General features: G+C 36.5%; 1 protein-coding gene across 1 annotated transcript in view; it reads left to right on the top strand.

Annotated features, from left to right (window-relative positions):
- The window catches only part of LOC111863007 (dynein beta chain, ciliary-like), a 124,625-nt gene that overhangs the window by 88,292 nt on the left and 17,347 nt on the right, over window positions 1-18,986 (top strand). Inside the window, 13 exon segments of the mRNA XM_033750747.1 lie at window positions 3,177-3,303; window positions 3,997-4,130; window positions 6,954-7,082; window positions 8,627-8,780; window positions 10,521-10,663; window positions 11,151-11,320; window positions 12,111-12,249; window positions 13,327-13,491; window positions 14,608-14,801; window positions 15,722-15,926; window positions 16,738-16,849; window positions 16,852-17,042; window positions 17,879-18,049. Of these exon segments, the coding sequence (XP_033606638.1) occupies window positions 3,177-3,303; window positions 3,997-4,130; window positions 6,954-7,082; window positions 8,627-8,780; window positions 10,521-10,663; window positions 11,151-11,320; window positions 12,111-12,249; window positions 13,327-13,491; window positions 14,608-14,801; window positions 15,722-15,926; window positions 16,738-16,849; window positions 16,852-17,042; window positions 17,879-18,049 (2,034 nt within the window).

Genomic DNA, 18,986 nt, shown 5'->3' with positions numbered 1-18,986 from the left:
CACATCATATGGCCTTTATCGCTCTCAACAATCTCGACAGACGTGAAACATCCTTTCCCTCAAGAGAATCCTACAAGCCACACCAGTTCTTCGTCATGTCATTGACGTCAATAGCCTGTCCTCAACCTACCGGTTTTGACTACCGCACTTCCTAGTGCTATTGACCTCAAGTTTCCTGTACTCACTGACCGTTCCCCCTCGCCCTTAGTCACACACCATATATGGCCTTAATCGCTCTCCACTGCTCCCATTGGTCCGTTCTCCCTAACCACCCCCCCTGCCTACTTCGTATATAAGCAGCACCTTCCACATCCTATCACCACAGCTACTGCTCTCCGCAGCTATTCAACTGCTCTGAAGATGGAGGCGCTACGTTCCTCCGAAACGTCGGCCAAAACGAAGAATACACGGTGCCTAAACCCAGAAGACAACTTTCTTCAAATTAAATAGATGTTTGTAGGGTGGGACGTGTAGCTCACATGTAGGAAATAAGTAGTAGATATATTAATTTTTAACACAGAACACATTATATGAGGGTTCAAATGGAAATAATCAATAAGTAACAGAAAATATAACAATTTGTAATTATTGATACCTTCACCACTAAGTACCCTTCGCATGGCCGCGCCATAGCTCAAGCAGTTAGTCGCTGGCTTCCCACCGCAGTGGCCCAGTGGCTGCAGTACAAGAGACTTAGTCCCACCCCAATAGCAAAAAGAAAAGTAACCTACATTCTACTGTTAAGTTCGTTACATTGGAAATCTGCTCATCGGACCATGTAGATGGATCTGTACATATTGCAAGTAAAATGCATTAATGAATACGAGCTTCTCAAAAATGCAGCCTGGTTTGGTTTATCCCTTTTGATTTAGGAGTTATGGCCATTTTTAATAAATACAGCTAATTCAGTTCCACTGTTTAGTGGATTATGCAATACTGTGAGCAAGTTTCCAGCATATGAAATAATTAAATTTAAAAAGAATAATATGAAATTATTTTAACCCAAAACCTGCATGAATCAAAATAGCACAAGTTGGTCAATACCTGCAATTCTGTGTGCTATTTAAATTTATAACCCTTGCTAGTAAATTACATTAGATGGGAAATATGGAAGGTTGTGTATTGGGCATTGCATTATGTCTGTCTAGGATTTAAAAAGAAGAAAGAAAAGTGATACAGTCCAATCAAAGAACTTGACTTGATTGCTGCTCTTGCTGGACTAAACACATGCCAGTTTAATCCATGTGTAGGTGTATTCTTATGGAAATATTTTGGTCAGTAGTTGTAATAATATTTATACATTTTTACCCATAACTTTGCTGTATGTACTTGAACGTCATGGCTTCTTTCTGGACATCTTAACTCTTTGACTGGCGCAGGCGTGTTTTAACGCCCGGACGATGCCAGCCGTTCCCTGGCGTTGGCGTGTTTTAACGCTTTGACAATCTCGTCCCTTCTTTGCTCTCTTGGCACTCATCAACCAAAGACATATATATGATAGTTTTTGTGCATGTTTGTAAAGAACCCTTGTAAACTTTGTGGGGGTCTATATTACTGTCAGAACCCTCTGAGAAGGTAAAGGTCAGAAAATATTTCACATTCATTCAGTTTCACCATAGCTTCTTGCAGCAAGTGTCTTCGTGTTCCTACAGACCAGCTGGAAAATGTTGTGAACGAAATTTTTTCTGATGATGATAGTGGCGATGAAATAATGATTCCTGAATTGGATGAAGTTGATAGTGACAATAATACAGTGATAGACAATGATCCACAAGACAGTAATCATGAACATTTACCTACCACGAGTGCGGTGCCTGACACGCCCATCTCATGAACGTACGGAGACATTGTACCCCCAATATTTCCATTTGCTAATAGTTTCGGGATCAAAATTGATATAACACATAAAATGCATCCCTTTTCATGGATTAAAATTTTTTCTGGATGACGACTTGGTAAATCACATCACAACTGAAACCAATCGCTATGCTCACCAGCACTTCAACACACATGAGTTAGCTCCTCACTCTCGAAAACACAATTATAATTATGTCACATCAGATTAAATCTGGACATACTTAGGAATTGTGTTCATGACAGGAATCGACAAACGCCCTGAAATTGAAGAATATTTGTCCACTAGGCCCCTATTTCACACCCATGGTATGGACAAAACATGTCTTTGCGGTTGAATAGTTTCATTCTATTCAAAAAGAACACAACAAACGAAAAATACAAGAAGAGAAATTACAGATTCAAAGATTTTATATTGGACTGTGTAGAAAAATGACTGAACCAAACAAACAGTGTGGAGAGGGAGAAAAGTCAAGGAATGAAGTGGATGACGAATCTATTGGGTCAGACTAGAGTGCAGTCACGCCTCCGCCCTCGACCTTGAAAAGACCACCAGTGAAAGAGCCAGCAAATCGTCTAGAGGGTGGCTTGAAAATTCACAAAATGGTCCATGTTCCTAACAGTAACAATAAGAAGAATGGTGCCCTGAGAAAGTGTCGCGTGAGTGCTAAGCACAAGGTTAGAAAAGAAACAAGTATCATGTGTGCAGGCTGTGGTGTGGCTCTCTGCAAACTTTCATGTTTCAATGTTTATCACACGAAGAAAAACAAATAAAGAGGCGTGGAAAAGCATTTATTGCATAAATTATTGTATTTTAATTAGTTCCTAAAAATTTCGTTTTTAAAAACCAATTTTTGTTGAAGTTGTTTAGGAAAAAGTAACTACATGCATTTTAGCGACATAAGGTTTAAAGGGCCTGCCAGGACAGGGGTGAGATTTAAATACCCTTCGTGCCAGTCAAAGTGTTAAATAAGTGTAATAAATTGCATAATCTAAAGTAAGATCCAAATAGCCACCCTGTTACACTGATGCCTGCAAATAGGCTAGTCATGTGTCAGTTAACATGTCATGCTGTGTCACTTATAGTTGCCAGTTACATGTCATGCTGTGTCACTTATAGTTGCCAGTTACATGTCATGCTGCCACTGACACAGGAACATATGGGATCTGAATTTCTTAAGAAATTATTGTTTATTAAAAAATATAATTTGGGCAAAATTTTTTGTTGTTTCTCACTTCCTGTTTCATTTCATCTTTAGAAATGTTTGAATTTCAATGAAAAGTAGTTACTTCAGATAATCTGAAGTGGAGTATCTTCACAGGTTGAGGATTTGAAGGCCAAACTTGCAGTTCAGGAAGTGGAGCTGAAACAGAAGAATGAAGCAGCAGATGCACTTATTGAAATTGTCAGAGTTGAAACAGAGAAAGTGTCCACAGAAAAAGCAATAGGTATGATGCAATATGGCTTATGTATCAGGTACAATGTTCATGTCTGAAAATGCACAGAGATTGTGCTGTCTTATTTTGGCATCATAAGAAAGAAACGTTAACTGGAAAGTAAGTCACATATGTGAGACTGAGGTTCTCACACTGGTTGCTATCAAAAATACTATTTACTGCAATATGAAACTGTATAGTCTGATAGAAGTTCACTGATATTTTAGAGGTGTGTTGGTAATCTTCCGCCAGGCTACTTAGTAGTCACATCCAGAAGGTAGGTAAAGGTGAAGCTATCCCTGTAACATGCTGTGAAGGCCCATATGGTTGTGAGAGGTTATGGTTGACACATTTTCTAGATAATTGACTCACAGATGGTGGTGAGGTTGGCAGCCTTATGTGGCGGCCACCCTTTACCCCCGCGCATAGAAAACACAGTTTCCTTTCTATTGTTGCTTTTTATTTACCGAGTCATTGCTCAGTAATGCATTGATCAAATCCATTGCAGTATTTTTGTCAGAAAACTTGAAATATATTGACTCTTCTTCCATCACATTCTTCTGTAGAATTAAATTGATACAAACAGCATAACTTCATGGGTGCTGAACTGCATTTTGATAACTGACTGGAGTTGAGATGTTCACTGTAGGTACATATGTATATAAATACAAACTCATATATTTATTTGTATCAACACTATTATAGCGGATGAGGAAGAGTGCAAAGTGGGACTTATAGCTGAGGAAGTAAGCAAGAAACAAAAAGACTGTGAGGAAGACTTGGCAAAGGCAGAACCTGCTCTCACAGCTGCACAGCAAGCCCTCAACACCCTGAACAAGGTGATGTGAAGTGTTTCACAGTGAGTGGTACAAAATTAAACATTAGTAACTTTTATTTATTTTCATTGCAAAGAAAAAATATATTAATCAGTTCAGGAATTCAAATGTCTTCTTTTGAATTGAACAAATTCCATATCCACATAGATATTTCTTAAATAAAATCTGTAACATTTATAAATCATGAAATCCCTGGCTTTGAAAAGGCTTTTAAATGGCAAAAATGTAAGACTGCTTGTAAAAGGTCAATGAGTCAGTGTCATACAGGTGCTCTTTGGCCTATCATTTTGGTCAAAAGTTGGTCTCAAAAGTTTAAGTAACGTTCATTCATTGTCATCCAGCAGGATCTTAGAACGTTGTACTTCACTTAATTTCTGGAGCCAGCAAAATATCTAGTATTTGGCACTGCAACATGACACTATTCATGAAATAGTCAGAGGAAGGTCCAAAAATTGATATTTCGGTCATATGCAGAACTGAAGAACTTCTTTAGTGGCATATAAAGTTACAAAGAAATTATGACATATATGCTTCCAACATTCAAGGATTAGAATTTCCATTATATGATAACTGACCTTTAGCAAGGAAACAGTATTGTATTGTCTGGCTATATTAATAACCATAGTTTTCAGATTACCAATATGTAACACCCATATTAGCTGTTAGGCCTGTTTATGGATTTTTACACTGTGTGAGTGTGGACAATGTTGACATTTTAGAGGTACATGCTACTTCCATTTCTAAAGTTAAATTGGGCAATTAGACTACTCACTTCAGCCTTGAAGATGAATGAAGTATGTACCTCCTAAACATTGACAACATTGCAAATATCCACACGAGGCAAACCACCCAGAACAGAAATAACATCAATAATTGAACTGCCATGAAAGTCTAAAATCAGTATCCCACATTAGATATATGGTCTTTTTTCACATTATCTGAAGGTGTATGCACATGTTTCGTGAAAGTGTTTTGCCTCACAATAAGAATTTGTTGAAATATATTGACATTCTTTGATCTTGTTTCTCAAAATGGTTTCAGCACCCATCCACCCCATATAATACTAGTGCTCTAAGTATATATCGTTTGATGAAATGTGATAGTGAGTCATTACTAAAACATATAATTTCAAAGTAATTATAGTACAAATCAGTCAACATAGTGTATCATGTACTTCGGTTTCCCCTGCCAATCCTCATTCCATCAAATTCTCCATAAGCATTATCACCAGTACAGGTACAATAGGACATATGGAAGCCGACGTGCCGAGGGGACCTAATATGGATTCCACCTCTCACTATATGAAATCTTAACTATTGTAATCTACTGTAAACAATTGTAAGTATTGTAACTTTATTCTCTTATTGTAATCAGGCAATGTACAGTAACTGACTTGTCCTATATCATATAACAATGATCTATAGAGACAAAATAAATAAATAAATAAATATGAGGCTCTCACAATGATGACTGTGAAGAGCTCTCTCTTTCATGATATAATGCCATATCGTCCATTTGAAATTCAAACTTCTACCAGAAGAAGCCTGAAAATTTCTGCCTTCTACGACATGATGACATGTGGTTAATTGAAGGTTTTGCTTTCATCACACTACTTGATACTTCCTTGAAGATAGAAATATTCATGGTCTTTCATGTTATATGAAGGATTATATGTGCTTTCAAATATATTGCAATATGTATTTACTAAATCAAAGAGTATGGCTGATAACAAATTGTAGTCATTAAAAAATAGGCACGTTCTCTTTCTCTAAGACAGTAAATCTCAAATATTATAAGTACATCTTTGAACTTCACAGTATTATTTTCAAGATAACCCCTTTGCACGGACCCCACAGAAAGCACCATCTTCTGTTGTGGATGCATATTTACCACTGCATTACCTGGCAATGGACTTCCTATATCTCCATGTTCTTGCTCAGGGTGGACCACATAGAGAAAACAGTTTTCCTATTGTTGAGGTTTGTTTACCAAGGCGGTGCCCGGCAGTGCGTTGACATGTCACAGTATTTTCTCACTTACTACTTATAAACTGGAATATACTGTATATTAATCATTCTGTTCCCCACAAGTCAGTGAATGTTGGTTTAAATACACAAAAATTAATACACTTACATAAGACATTCTTCTACTCATTTTGTCCCATTCATTATTTTTACAATAAATTAAAAAACATTACATATTCTCATTATTGAGAGTTGCATACTTTTCTGAGGCATGATTGAAAACTAATTTATAACTGCTTCATAAATGTAAATACGATGATAATCGTGGTGTAATGAAAATATATTTATACTTTTCAATAAATGATCATGTATTTATCCCTAGTTCACTATTTCATACCTGATGCACTAGAATGTATTAAAATGGAGTATCATGTACCATAAATTGTGTACTAGAACATAGTGTATAAAGGCAATGTAAAAGAGAGCTAGAATCCTGTCTATTACAATATACATTTCACTCTGTAGACAAATAGCTACAGAGTCTGAGTCTGAATTGTGTCCTTATTGCGCCGTGTTATGAAGGAATTTTGTTAAAATATTTATGTTACTTTCAGGTATGTGTATAAGACATCCTATGTCAATTGTTTGCCTGAAAAGAATGAATAAAACTTATCTGAATTGAACTGAACTGAACTGGAATGTTCATTTAAATTATAACAAGTTTGATAGTGTCAGTATGCAGTGAATTTGAAGAATGTGGAAAAGGGTTAATGAGACATCTTGTATATTCTAATATGTTATGTTAATGAATAGTAATGATGAAGAAGGTGAGACTGTAAGTTTGCTTCCTTTGCTTCCCCAGGGCAACTTGACTGAACTGAAGTCATTTGGGTCACCGCCAGGTGCTGTAACAAACGTCACTGCTGCTGTAATGGTTTTGCTAGCTCCAAATGGCAAGATTCCAAAGGATCGCAGTTGGAAGGCTGCAAAGGTAAAAGCTTTGCCTGCTGCAGTATGGATGGATAAAAGTTGTGAATGCTTGTAGTATGCTTTAGAACACTGAAACTGTAGGAATAAAAGAAATAATTTTTCCCTTCTTTATTTAATAAAAGCTCTGATATTTTCTTCAGATTCTGTTATATGCTTCATATAGCATATAAACCAATTATTTTTGTCTTAATATTGCGTATAGCAGGCCAGCAAACGTGTTAGATTCACCACTTGACCACCGGTCACCTGCAAATATCTCTTACTCCATCCAGTGTGACTAATAGTTGCAAAACAGTAAATCAACTCGACACTTCAGAAACTGAAGAAAACGTAATGGATCCAGTTAAATAACTACATACAATCTGTGGCTAACCTACCTAAAATAACCTGCTAAAACATGTATCTGAGGTGAACCAGAGTTCTGTTATCTACTGTTAGTGACCCGAATACAGGCAATTTACTCACTCATACTGATGAACGTGAGGATGATGAGAACTTGCGCCATCCCTTCTGCCTTATGACACAGAGTCTGGTATCAATGTCTTCACCCAAATTAGGTCCCAGAGTACTCACAACTAAGGCGTTTCATACATGCTTATGGACACATAAATGCTGCCCACTTGGGAAGATGCCCTAGAATCGACAACTCTTGTTGGTTGTTGTGCTTCCATTCTAAAAACTTTCCCATATTTGGTTCACTGTGCCTGTAAGTGTTCCCTTACATTGCCACTTTGGAATGGCTGACTGATGGATGTGAGACATCATAGTGTTGTCTCATCCACCAGTTGTGATCAACCATCTAATGGATGACACCTCGCTTACTCAGCCTCACATAAAACTTATAATTATCTCCTGCTACTATGAGCATAACACCCAAATATTAAACGTTTTAATATTGCAGTCTTTTGTGTTGCCAGTCCAAAAATATACCTTTGATACATGACACACAGGAGGATGCAGAAAATAGAGATATATGGTATCACATTGCAGGAGACAGGACATTGCAGGAGAATCTTAATTCACACATTCATTGCTGATATTCAGATTTCAGAAAATATGTTTCTAAACCATATTGCACCAACAGAAAATATTTACTGCATTTGTAAACATTTCTCCTAAATATAGTAATTATATGTTAGTAAATGGAAGACAGTTTAAAGAGTACTGCCTTCTGGGATATAATTCTGCATAGTTCACTGAAAGTCAAGAGACGTTTCAGGGGAACACATCGCCTCCATCTTCAAGGTCAAATAATATTCAGAGCAAGAAACAGCATAAAAGCAGATGGCCTATTCAACGGACTACACAGCGTTATATCCCAGAAGATAGTACTCTTCATAACCATCTCTGTGAGAACCTTGAATCCTAAATGGAAGACAGTTTAGTTGGTAAGTACTGGATTCAATCAATAATTATTGATTGAATCAAGGTATTATAATATCAAGGTATATAATATAATATTATGCTATTATAATAGCATACTGAGGTGAACAATTAACTCTATATATATATATATATATATATATATTATATTCTTCTTTACAGCTAATGATGGCTAGAGTGGATTCATTCCTTGATTCACTTATCAAATATGACAAAGAAAACATACATCCTGAAGTTATAAAGGCAATCCAGCCATACCTGAAGGACTCAGAGTTTGATCCTGAGTTTGTTCGCACCAAGTCAGGTGCTGCTGCAGGTAAGAATTTGAAATATGTATAACTTTAGATTACTTTCTATCATAATAGAGTCAAATCTTTGTGAAGTGGGAAAAACCTGGTCCCACCTTGATTTTTAATTTTTGTTGAGCTCTGTGACCACAGCGTTACTCACCATTCACTTGTCATCTTTGTGAAGCAAGAGTGAAAAGAAGCGAGTGCTTTAGCATAATTCAGATGCTCTAGACTATCTGGGAGATGATTGGCCATAAACTCAGCTTGGAAACTTCAGATTCTGCATGCATATGCTTGGATAGTACCTTGATTTAGGCAATGACAAGTTCTTTCTAAATGCTCTCCAATTCAGTTATCATTCTACCATTGGCACTATATAGTCTTTATACTTGCTGTGTTACAACAACAAAGAATATCAAGAAAGGTATACTCCAGTGGAGTAGCATATTTTACAGGTTCATTACTTATTGCCTTACATATCTCGTGCACCTTAATATTCCTTTTTCACAGATGAAAATATACTGTAAATCTAATCATGCTCTAAATGTAACGTTACATAGTCAGAAATAATTTTTATGTGTTGAAAGTAAAATTTCCCCTGTGCTTTATTAATCAATGAACCACGAAGACGTCGTTCTTAACCTTGGCACTGGATGGAAGTAGTGGTTACCTTCGCTTGTTGCCAGCTTTACCCCTGAGAAAAAAGCCCTGTTACAAATTGGACAGGGGACTATGTGGGCCAAAGAGCCGATCTTGTTGGCATGGAAGAAAGAATCACTGCCCATGCCAGGAACTGAATCTTGATTTCTTGGTCATTAACTCTGTAGTCTGGTCACTATACTGAGTCATCCCAGCTCCCTGTTTTTTACATATTTCTTTAAATATTCAGAATACCAAGGAATGTTTAAAATAAAAATTGTAGGCCTAGATATTAATCATGTCTGTATATTACAATCTATACTGTTTTTTTTTGTACAATATTCTCTTTGTAAAAAAAAATCCTCAGGTTCAGTTTGAGCTTCACTATAGATAAGAGTTATATTTTGAACAACAGAAACCATGGTCAAAGATATTTCTTTTGGCCAGTCAAGATCATCAACCCTTCACCCACCCCTTAACTTTTTTCTCATCCATGAGACTGTACACGTAAGTATGTTGGTAAGTAGGTTGAGCAGGTAGCAAGGGAGTTATCCTGCAGATCAGCAATGTGAGATGATGGAATGACCTTGAAAGTTGTCCTTGACCTTAGCTACTTAAGCACTAAGTCATAAAGGCATCTGGGGGAGTGGATGCATAGTTCCACATATCCTTGACTTTGGCACCAGTTGATGATTATCTGAACACAAATTGTGGCAAGTTTTAGTGAAACATCACATTCATTTTCCTAATTAAAACATGTGGGAAAATGACAGAAGCTTCATAATATGTATCCACTCTAATGCTCTTAATGCGAAGAACACACAATAATAAAGTATTCCCATCGAGAGCTTTCAGTTATTAATGAATGCTATTGTTGTACAAGAACCTGGTGGAACTAAGAACTATGCCATTTTCTACTTTCCCCATCACTGGAATAGTACAACAATTTTAGACATGTGTAATGATGAAGTAGACCACAGGATGTATTCTTAGAAATTAGAGCTTCACTGGTTTTCTTTTGTGTGTGCGTGCATGTGTAAATGCACACGCACTTGTTGAGGGACCTTAAAATGAAATGTACTATATACATATTTTTGCTGGTGACTGACAATGTATGATTTTCTCAGGTCTCTGTGCATGGGTAATAAACATCATCAAGTTCTATGAAGTTTACTGTGATGTTGAGCCTAAGCGCCAAGCACTGGCTGAAGCGAATGCAGAGCTTGCTGTAGCACAAGAAAAGTTGAGCATAATCAAGCAAAAAGTTGTTGTAAGTGTCTTATGCTTAATTTAATTTCTCATCTTGGAGCCTTAGGTTCTATCCTAGGTGACTTTATGTGAGATCCATGATGGATAAATTAGAATTACAGGAGTTTTTTCTCAAAGTTACTTCAGCTTTGTCTTTTAATCATCATTCAAAAATTACTCCTTGCTCATCTGTCATCACCTCCTGAGGTGTGCAGGAGCCCTGACCGTGCACCCAATGATCACATCCTCTGTGTCCAAGTTGGAGGGTTCACCTTTGACTCAGTACTTGGATGGATACTGAGTAAGGATTTTTCCCTTTAATAATCTATAAGTATCTGATCCAGACTTTATTTTAATCTTTTCTTATGTCTGAATACTATGAATGATTGATTTATGGGATTACTGCATCAGCTGCAGATGTTATGAGTAGTTAATTGGAAAGCATAATGTATTTCATTGTCTGGATTACTAATGGTAGCCAAAGACAATTGTGCCTTACATGTTTGCAGTCATTAGAGGAGCAGCTAGCCAAGCTGACATCTGACTTTGAACAAGCAACTGCTGAGAAGCTGCTCTGTCAACAGGAAGCAGATGCAACTAACGCAACGATCCAGTTAGCAAACCGTCTAGTTGGAGGCCTGGCCTCAGAAAATGTCCGATGGGCAGAGTCTGTTGCTAAGTATGCCTTAACTTTGTCACAAATTAAAAGAATTGACCCCTTCTGCTAAAATTTAATTTTGTTATTTCCTCCTAGTTTTTTTTTTTTTTCAGATCCGTGCCGTCATGAACGGTTATATTTTTAGGATGTGATGGTTTCCTATCAGTAATGATGTAAAAAATAAGTTTCATCTTATATTTGTGTCTTTCTGTTTTCTTTCTGCAGTATATGCTGGGTTCCTAACTAAAATCTTATTAAATCTGTAGTTTTCATGTTGGCAATGTACAGTTAAGTCTTCTTTGAAAATTATTTGTGGTGGTATGGAGTATAACTCCATTCTGGAGGCTGTCTCTGCCCTTTTCATCAAGGACAGATGCACTGATTCACTCATATTGGTCGACACACATACCTAATGTGAATCCACCTTTCTTTGGCCCATTTATTTTTTTATTTACCACATAAGTCCGTGATGATGGAAGTAGAGACAGTTTCAGAAACATTAACTTGAGATCTGTGATGTGGCCCAGAACAACATGGTTCAGCCAGGTCCTGGAAGACACCAAGAACATGAAAGTGCTTCTGGAAACTGGAAGGGAAGAATACTTAAGAAGAAGAGCTGGGGCCTTTTTGTTCATCAACCAATTAAAACAGAAATTGTCAAGAGAAGTAGAAGAATTCACTGTACTAATAAATTATCTCTTTATGGCCTCTTGAGCACATTCTACTTGAATTTGGTACCAAGGAATATGCATGAATATGAGTCCTCAGTGCAACATGCCATATAATACTAACTCTCCAATGTGTGTGACAGTTACAGGCTGCAAGGCAACATGTTACCAGGTGACGTCCTTGTGGTAACTGCTTTCATCTCTTATGTAGGCTGCTTCACCAAGCAGTTTCGACTAGACTTGCTCAACAAGATGTGGCTACCCAGCCTCAGAAGTCTGGAAGTAAGAAAATATAAATTCCACATAGTACATATTGGTACACATGGCCATCATTTAACTTGTGTTAATAAGTAGTTTCTATTTTATGTTAATCTGGCATGATGAAATTAATTTTGCTTGATCAATTTCAGAAACGCTTTCTTTTTATTTTCAGCATTTAAGTGGTCTGACAGTGAAGTTTACGAACTCATTATGGTAGAAGTGCTACATACCTCATTGCTGAATATCACTGTGGTCAACTTCAAATTGCTACCCTCTGGAAGCTATGCCCACCCTTGAAGACAATTTTGGAACTGGTTTTGTGGAATGGCCTTCAGAGCTGCCATCATATTACTCCTAATGTCATCAATGTCATCAAAATTCCTCCCTTTCAATATTGGGGACCATATCTGGCAAACAGGGAGGGTGTTCCAGCACAGTTATTTGTTTACTAGCCAAGAACTCTCTCACAGAGAGTACCATATAAGCATGTGCATTGTTGTGATGAAAGATCAATGAGTTGTTGGCAAAAAGTTCGGGTGTTTCTGTCTAACGTTTTCACACAGCCTTTTCAGAATTTCCAAATAATAACTTGGTTGACTGTCCAGTTGGTACAAACTCATAATGAACAATCCCTCTAATATCAAAAAAGTTAGCAACATTGTTTTGACTCCTGAGTTGGACTGATGGACCTTTTTTTGGTCGTGGAGAATTGACAATATTCCATTGTGCAATTTGCCACATCGTTTCAAGGTCGTATTGTTAGACCCACATTTTTATCACCTGTGATGACATAGCCCAAAATGTCATGTTATCTCTCCAAAAGGTCCTGGCATATGAGAGTAGGGTAATACTTTGTGAAAATATGGAGGTAGTAGATTCTCTCAAAAAATATGGCATTCCTTCCAAAAGACACTTAATCTTCGAAGTAGCACTTGCTTTCAGTGCAGTAGGAATAAATTATAAACGGCTTACTACTTCGAATAATGATCATACCATTTGGTATATCAGCACTGTTTCTTCCATTATGTTCTCAATATTAATTTGTTGTAGTTATGCAGAGAAACCACAAGGGATGTACTTGATAAACAATTGTTTCAGCCACCAGTACCAATCACAGAGGGACTGGACCCACTATCACTGCTAACAGATGATGCTCAGATAGCAGTATGGAACAATGAAGGTCTGCCAAGTGACAGGATGTCCACAGAAAATGCTACCATTCTTTCCAATTCTGATCGTTGGCCACTCATGATTGATCCACAGGTGAGATACTGCTATTTATTAGGAGTAAGAACAATAAGAATTGTCATAATTATGTGATCAAAGCATATCCAAGAAAAAATATTCACCAAATACATTGAAATGTAAGAAATAAATTGTTCTAACTGCAAAAGCAATAATCTATACAAGAAATCTGTACTAATAAAAGCTTTTGTTGGTTTACAGTGTGTTTTACAAGGGGTTTTCTTCTTCTAAAGACAAATTCACTTAGTGGGGGGGGGGGAGTCCAACTGGGTTCACTCGGGACGGCGACCATTGATTGGCCTATTGTACCTGCCCTGGGTGATTATGATGATGGAGAATTTGGTGGAATGAAGATTGACACGGGAGACCAAAGTACTTGGAGAAAACCCACCCCAGTGCCACTTTGTCCACCACAAATCCCACTTGACCCGACCTGGGATCAAACCTAGGCTGCCGCTGTGGGAAGCCAGCAACTAATCGCTTGAGCTATGGCACAGCTTTTCTAAAGACAAAAGAATACGGTTTCAACGTTATAGATTATGTACCAAAAAAATCAGGATTACTGTTCACTCTGCTAGAGAATATGCAGAAATGTATTTTCAGTTTAAAATCAATGCACATCCCAAAGCTTCATATAATTTCTGCAGCTTCATTTATGCTCAAAATATATTTTCTAATAATTCAACCATGCTCTGATTGCATTAATTCAATCCAGGAGCTATAATTTTAGTGAAAATGGAATAGGCTGGTGGAAAGTTGTGCAGATAGTCAGTATGAAAGAACATCACTGTGCCATAGCTAACAAATCAGAATTTGTTCGTAAATGAGTAATTTTTCAATAAAATCACTGTACTGGCCACAGTTTTGGAACAGCTGTTAAGAATGCCATTTTTCTACATTAAACCACATTTTACAGTGTTACAATAAATTCTGTGATTAGAATTCCCCCTGATATACTTTCCCAAACAACACCAGAAGAAGCACAAATATCTTGAAACTTCTTCCTGCCTTAGTTTCTCTCTTGCCTACATTGTTTCAGCACTCTGTGGCACACACATGTCATTACTTGCTATCAAAGTAATACATGTTACAAAATACAAGTACATTCAACTATGTGTTTTGATGATGTTTCAGCTACAAGGAGTCAAGTGGATAAAGCAGAAATATGTTGATACTCTGAAAGTGATACGCTTGGGTCAGCGTGGCTATCTGGATGTTATTGAGCAGTCTATCATTAGTGGTGCAACTGTTCTTCTGGAAAATATTGAGGAAAATGTTGATCCTGTGCTAGACCCATTACTTGGCCGCAATCTCATCAAGAAGGGCAGGTATGTATTTAAGATTATGCGTTATCCAAACTTTGAAAGCTAAAATGCAGCATTGTCTTCAGGCTTGCTTAAAAATGGCACACCATAATCAAGAAAGTAATCCATTTTAGGAAGTCTACCTATCATGTATAGGTTGTGTGGGTCTCCCTGAAATTTTGCACATATCTTTTGAATCACTGGATGAACTGGAACTCTTTTTATGCTGTATGTCACTTCTGTTATGTTAATATTACCTTATGTGAGTTTCATTTCATTTTAATCTGTTTAAGCATTACATAAGGGGCTGAACAAGGTTTTGGGTATTTCTTGCTAAGTATTCTGCTGTAAGAAAAACTTCTTGAATTGAACTTATAAGGGATAAATAAAATATGCATGTTATGATTTATACATTATTTGCATAAAGCTTGCTTACATAAGGAAAATGATTATTACATTATAGATGATAGCATGCCAAAAAACACCTTCTTAATCCCACTCCTCATGGTGGTATTTTCCTGTTTATTTTGTTTGTCGTTTCACACAGTTAATAAAAACCAGTGAACTAATTACAAGTGCATCAGCTGTGGTGTGGCAGCACCGATACTTAATCCACTTGAAACTCCTTGCTGATGGAAACTACAGTTGGCTTTTCGGGCGATGAAAATAACATCCATTAGAGTGTTTTTTCACATGAACTTATCAAGAAGGTCTTCACATATTACTCATAATTAAAATACAGCCATGCTTTTGTACAGTACATGAAACGCTAAGCAGAACTAAAGAGAATAAGGGATTCATGTTGTAAAAATTCATGAAAACCAATATGATTGATTATAAATATATTTATTATAAAGGTTTTGTAACTTCACAACACCAGGAATTATTCTATTTTATGGAACTGTTAAAGAAAGAAATTGCTGCTGTTCATGTTTTCGTTACAGAGCCATTAAGATAGGAGACAAAGAAGTGGAGTACAATCCAAATTTCCAATTAATTTTGCAAACAAAGTTGGCAAATCCTCATTATAAACCAGAAATGCAGGCCCAGACCACACTAATAAATTTTACTGTGACTCGAGATGGATTAGAGGATCAGCTATTAGCAGAAGTGGTGAAGGCAGAACGACCAGATTTAGAGGAACTCAAGGTACATACTGAGCACTGTCTTAGAAAGATCTGTTCATTGAATGTGTCAATGATCATACTTGCCTAATGATGCACATGATGCACATGAATACTATGAGTTTCGTGTGTTTTAAATGTTGAAGCTGGTTATAGATCTGTTTCAGACAGCTGGAACTGATATAGCCAACAAAGGGCTGATTGTCTGTATTTTTATAATGAATGCAATGATGCAGAATGGAGGACATTACATAATAAGGAACTGTGGAATTTATACTCATCACCTATTATTGTTTGGGTGATTAAATGGAGGAAAATGGCATGTTGCATATTACATATGAGAAACAAGTAATGCGTGTTGTATCTTTGTTGGAAATGCCAGATGGAGGCATAAATAGAATAATATTAAAATAGATTACAGAAATATGTGATAAAAGAATTTAATTGGATTAAAGAGTTTCAAAATGATTATGATCTTTCATGTTCTATAAATTATTTGTAATTTGTGGTATTATGTGGTAAAGATAGTTAATCCTAATTACTTAATGATACAGTATCAGTTACATAAATTATTTATAATTGAATGGCATGGAAAGATGATAAAATTTGTGAGATAGCAAGGATTTGGCAGGTATTCAGTGTCTGTTTCAAGATACTATATTGATCTGTATGCATCATTAATTTATTTCCTCCCAACAATAATGATAAAGTGTCCCCCCCCATTTCAAGGCAACAGTGATGTGGAATTTAAAAAAAAATGTTCTTGTTTTCATTAATTTTAGGAACTGAATTATCTAAAACTGACTTTATCCCTTTGGGTTTTCATTTAATCACAGGCAGAACTTACTAAGCAGCAGAATGATTTCAAAATCATGCTCAAGACACTGGAAGATGATCTGCTGTCGAGACTCTCCTCTGCAGGAGCAAACATCCTAGGAGATACAGCACTGGTGGAAACTTGGAAACTACCAAACGTACAGCAGCAGAAACAGAACAGAAAGTAGCAGAAGCTAAGATTACATCAACCAAAATTGACCAAGCTCGAGAGCTGTATCGACCTGCTGCTGCACGTGCCTCACTGCTGTACTTCATCCTCAACGATCTTAACACCATAAACCCCATCTATCAATTCTCTCTTAAGGTACTGCTTTTACATACAAATCGATTTCATTAAAGTATGGAAATACTATAATAGGTGTAATACTTAAAAAATAAAGGTTTTAAAAAATTACTGACAGAAGAGTATCTAAATTCTTGTAGTATGAAGAATTGGATGCACAGTTCTGAGATAGAGAATTTGCAGTAGAAAGCCATTTCTGCTTCAATGCTAATCTTGCCATTACAGTATAATACACTCCTTTGTCATGAACAAGGCCTTGGAAATTTGAGCCATGATGGTGTAACCATTGCATTTGGAGTGGAGGAAATGCCACTACCAAACATTATTGTAAGAGAGTTTAGATTTAATTTTTAAATTTTGGTTTAATTTATTTCATGATTGATGGTCATTAGGAATCATTCATTAATCAATCAGTCAAACAAATTACTTATATTTTCGTAATGTGGTAAAAAAGTAGTTACATGGAAATTAAAGCTTTTGTGTTCAATTCTTCATATATTCTTTAGGTTAGGTATGACTTTTTGCATTATTTCGTTTTATTCATTTAACTTTATGAAGGATTATTTTACATCTGCACATATTTTTTCTGAAATACACTGTTGTTATAAAATTATTGAAATAGATCAATTTCTTTTTCTCCTTTTCTGTAATGTATAGTTTTATTGTTACAGTACTCATTAGCCTGTTGTTTACTATTTATTGGTCAGAATTATATAATTTTCTTTCTTACTCATGATGACAATATTTTCTCCTGTTTTGTACTTGATCATATTGTGGATAACTTACTGGTGTAGAGATGTATCGCATGCTGTCAGATATAGATAGTTTCAAGTGCTGCAGTGTTTGAATTATTTCAGGCATTTAGTGTGGTTTTCCAAAAGGCAATTGAAAAGGCAGTGCCTGCTGAAGATGTATCAACAAGAGTTGTTAACCTTATAGACTGCATCACATACTCTGTTTTCATGTACACGTCTCGAGGATTGTTTGAACGAGACAAACTTATATTCTCTTCACAGATGACCTTCCAGGCAAGTCTTCTTTTCCACACAAAGGAATATGAAATAGGTGACAAACTTAAATTTCCCATTATAATTCAGATAAATACATCATGACCATGGCATATGAACAATAATTCAATGCCATTAGGAAGCTGAATATGCACAGAACAGCAGCTGAGTAAGTCCACTGAAGTGGTAGCAACTCTGACTTGCATTTGAGAGGTGCCTAGTCGAAAGCTCAGTCAGGACACTGATGATCCTGACAAGTTCATTATGGTTTTCCTCAGTCCTTTCAAACAAATATCAGGATAGTATCACAAATTAAGCCATGACTATATTCTTCCTCATCTCTCCCAGTCATTATTAACAATCATACTACCATTTTTATAGTAAAAAGTCAAAATATTGGCAGCATCATTAAATAGATAAAGTAAAATGAAATTAAATAAAATAAAAATAAGATAATAACAACCTCTATACAGCGGAACTACCATGTTATAATCCTCGATACAATTACGTATTCAGAAATGTTTAATCTGCCGTCAATGGATCAATTAAGCCTTTTATGTCACAGGAAACATTGAAAATGGTTTACCATGCCTACTTTCATTCTATTTCATTTCATTTCATTTATTTCATGTCCATGGATCATTATACGTGATATAAGACATGTCATTCTTGTGTAGTTAGAGTATAATAAGTTTCATGATGTTACTATTGGGGGGGCTGCATGTGAAGCATGCAGTGCAACGTGGAATTTGGGTACCAACTCAGCATTTGCTCTGGGACCAAGGAAAACCACGGAAAACCTTGATCGAATTGGCCGGTCACAAGACCTCCCAGATACACTGGTTTCTAGCAGCACCACTCCCACCGCCTCGGCTAAATATCCCATAGTTCCTGCTGTGTTTTCTCCAGCACATGGCGTCCTGTTTCCTGCAAGAAGAGAGTTACGCAGTATACACTC

Source organism: Cryptotermes secundus, unplaced genomic scaffold (genome assembly GCF_002891405.2).
Source record: "Cryptotermes secundus unplaced genomic scaffold, Csec_1.0 scaffold1894, whole genome shotgun sequence".
Classification (NCBI taxonomy): domain Eukaryota; kingdom Metazoa; phylum Arthropoda; class Insecta; order Blattodea; family Kalotermitidae; genus Cryptotermes; species Cryptotermes secundus.
This window is presented reverse-complemented; position numbering and strand designations above follow the sequence as displayed.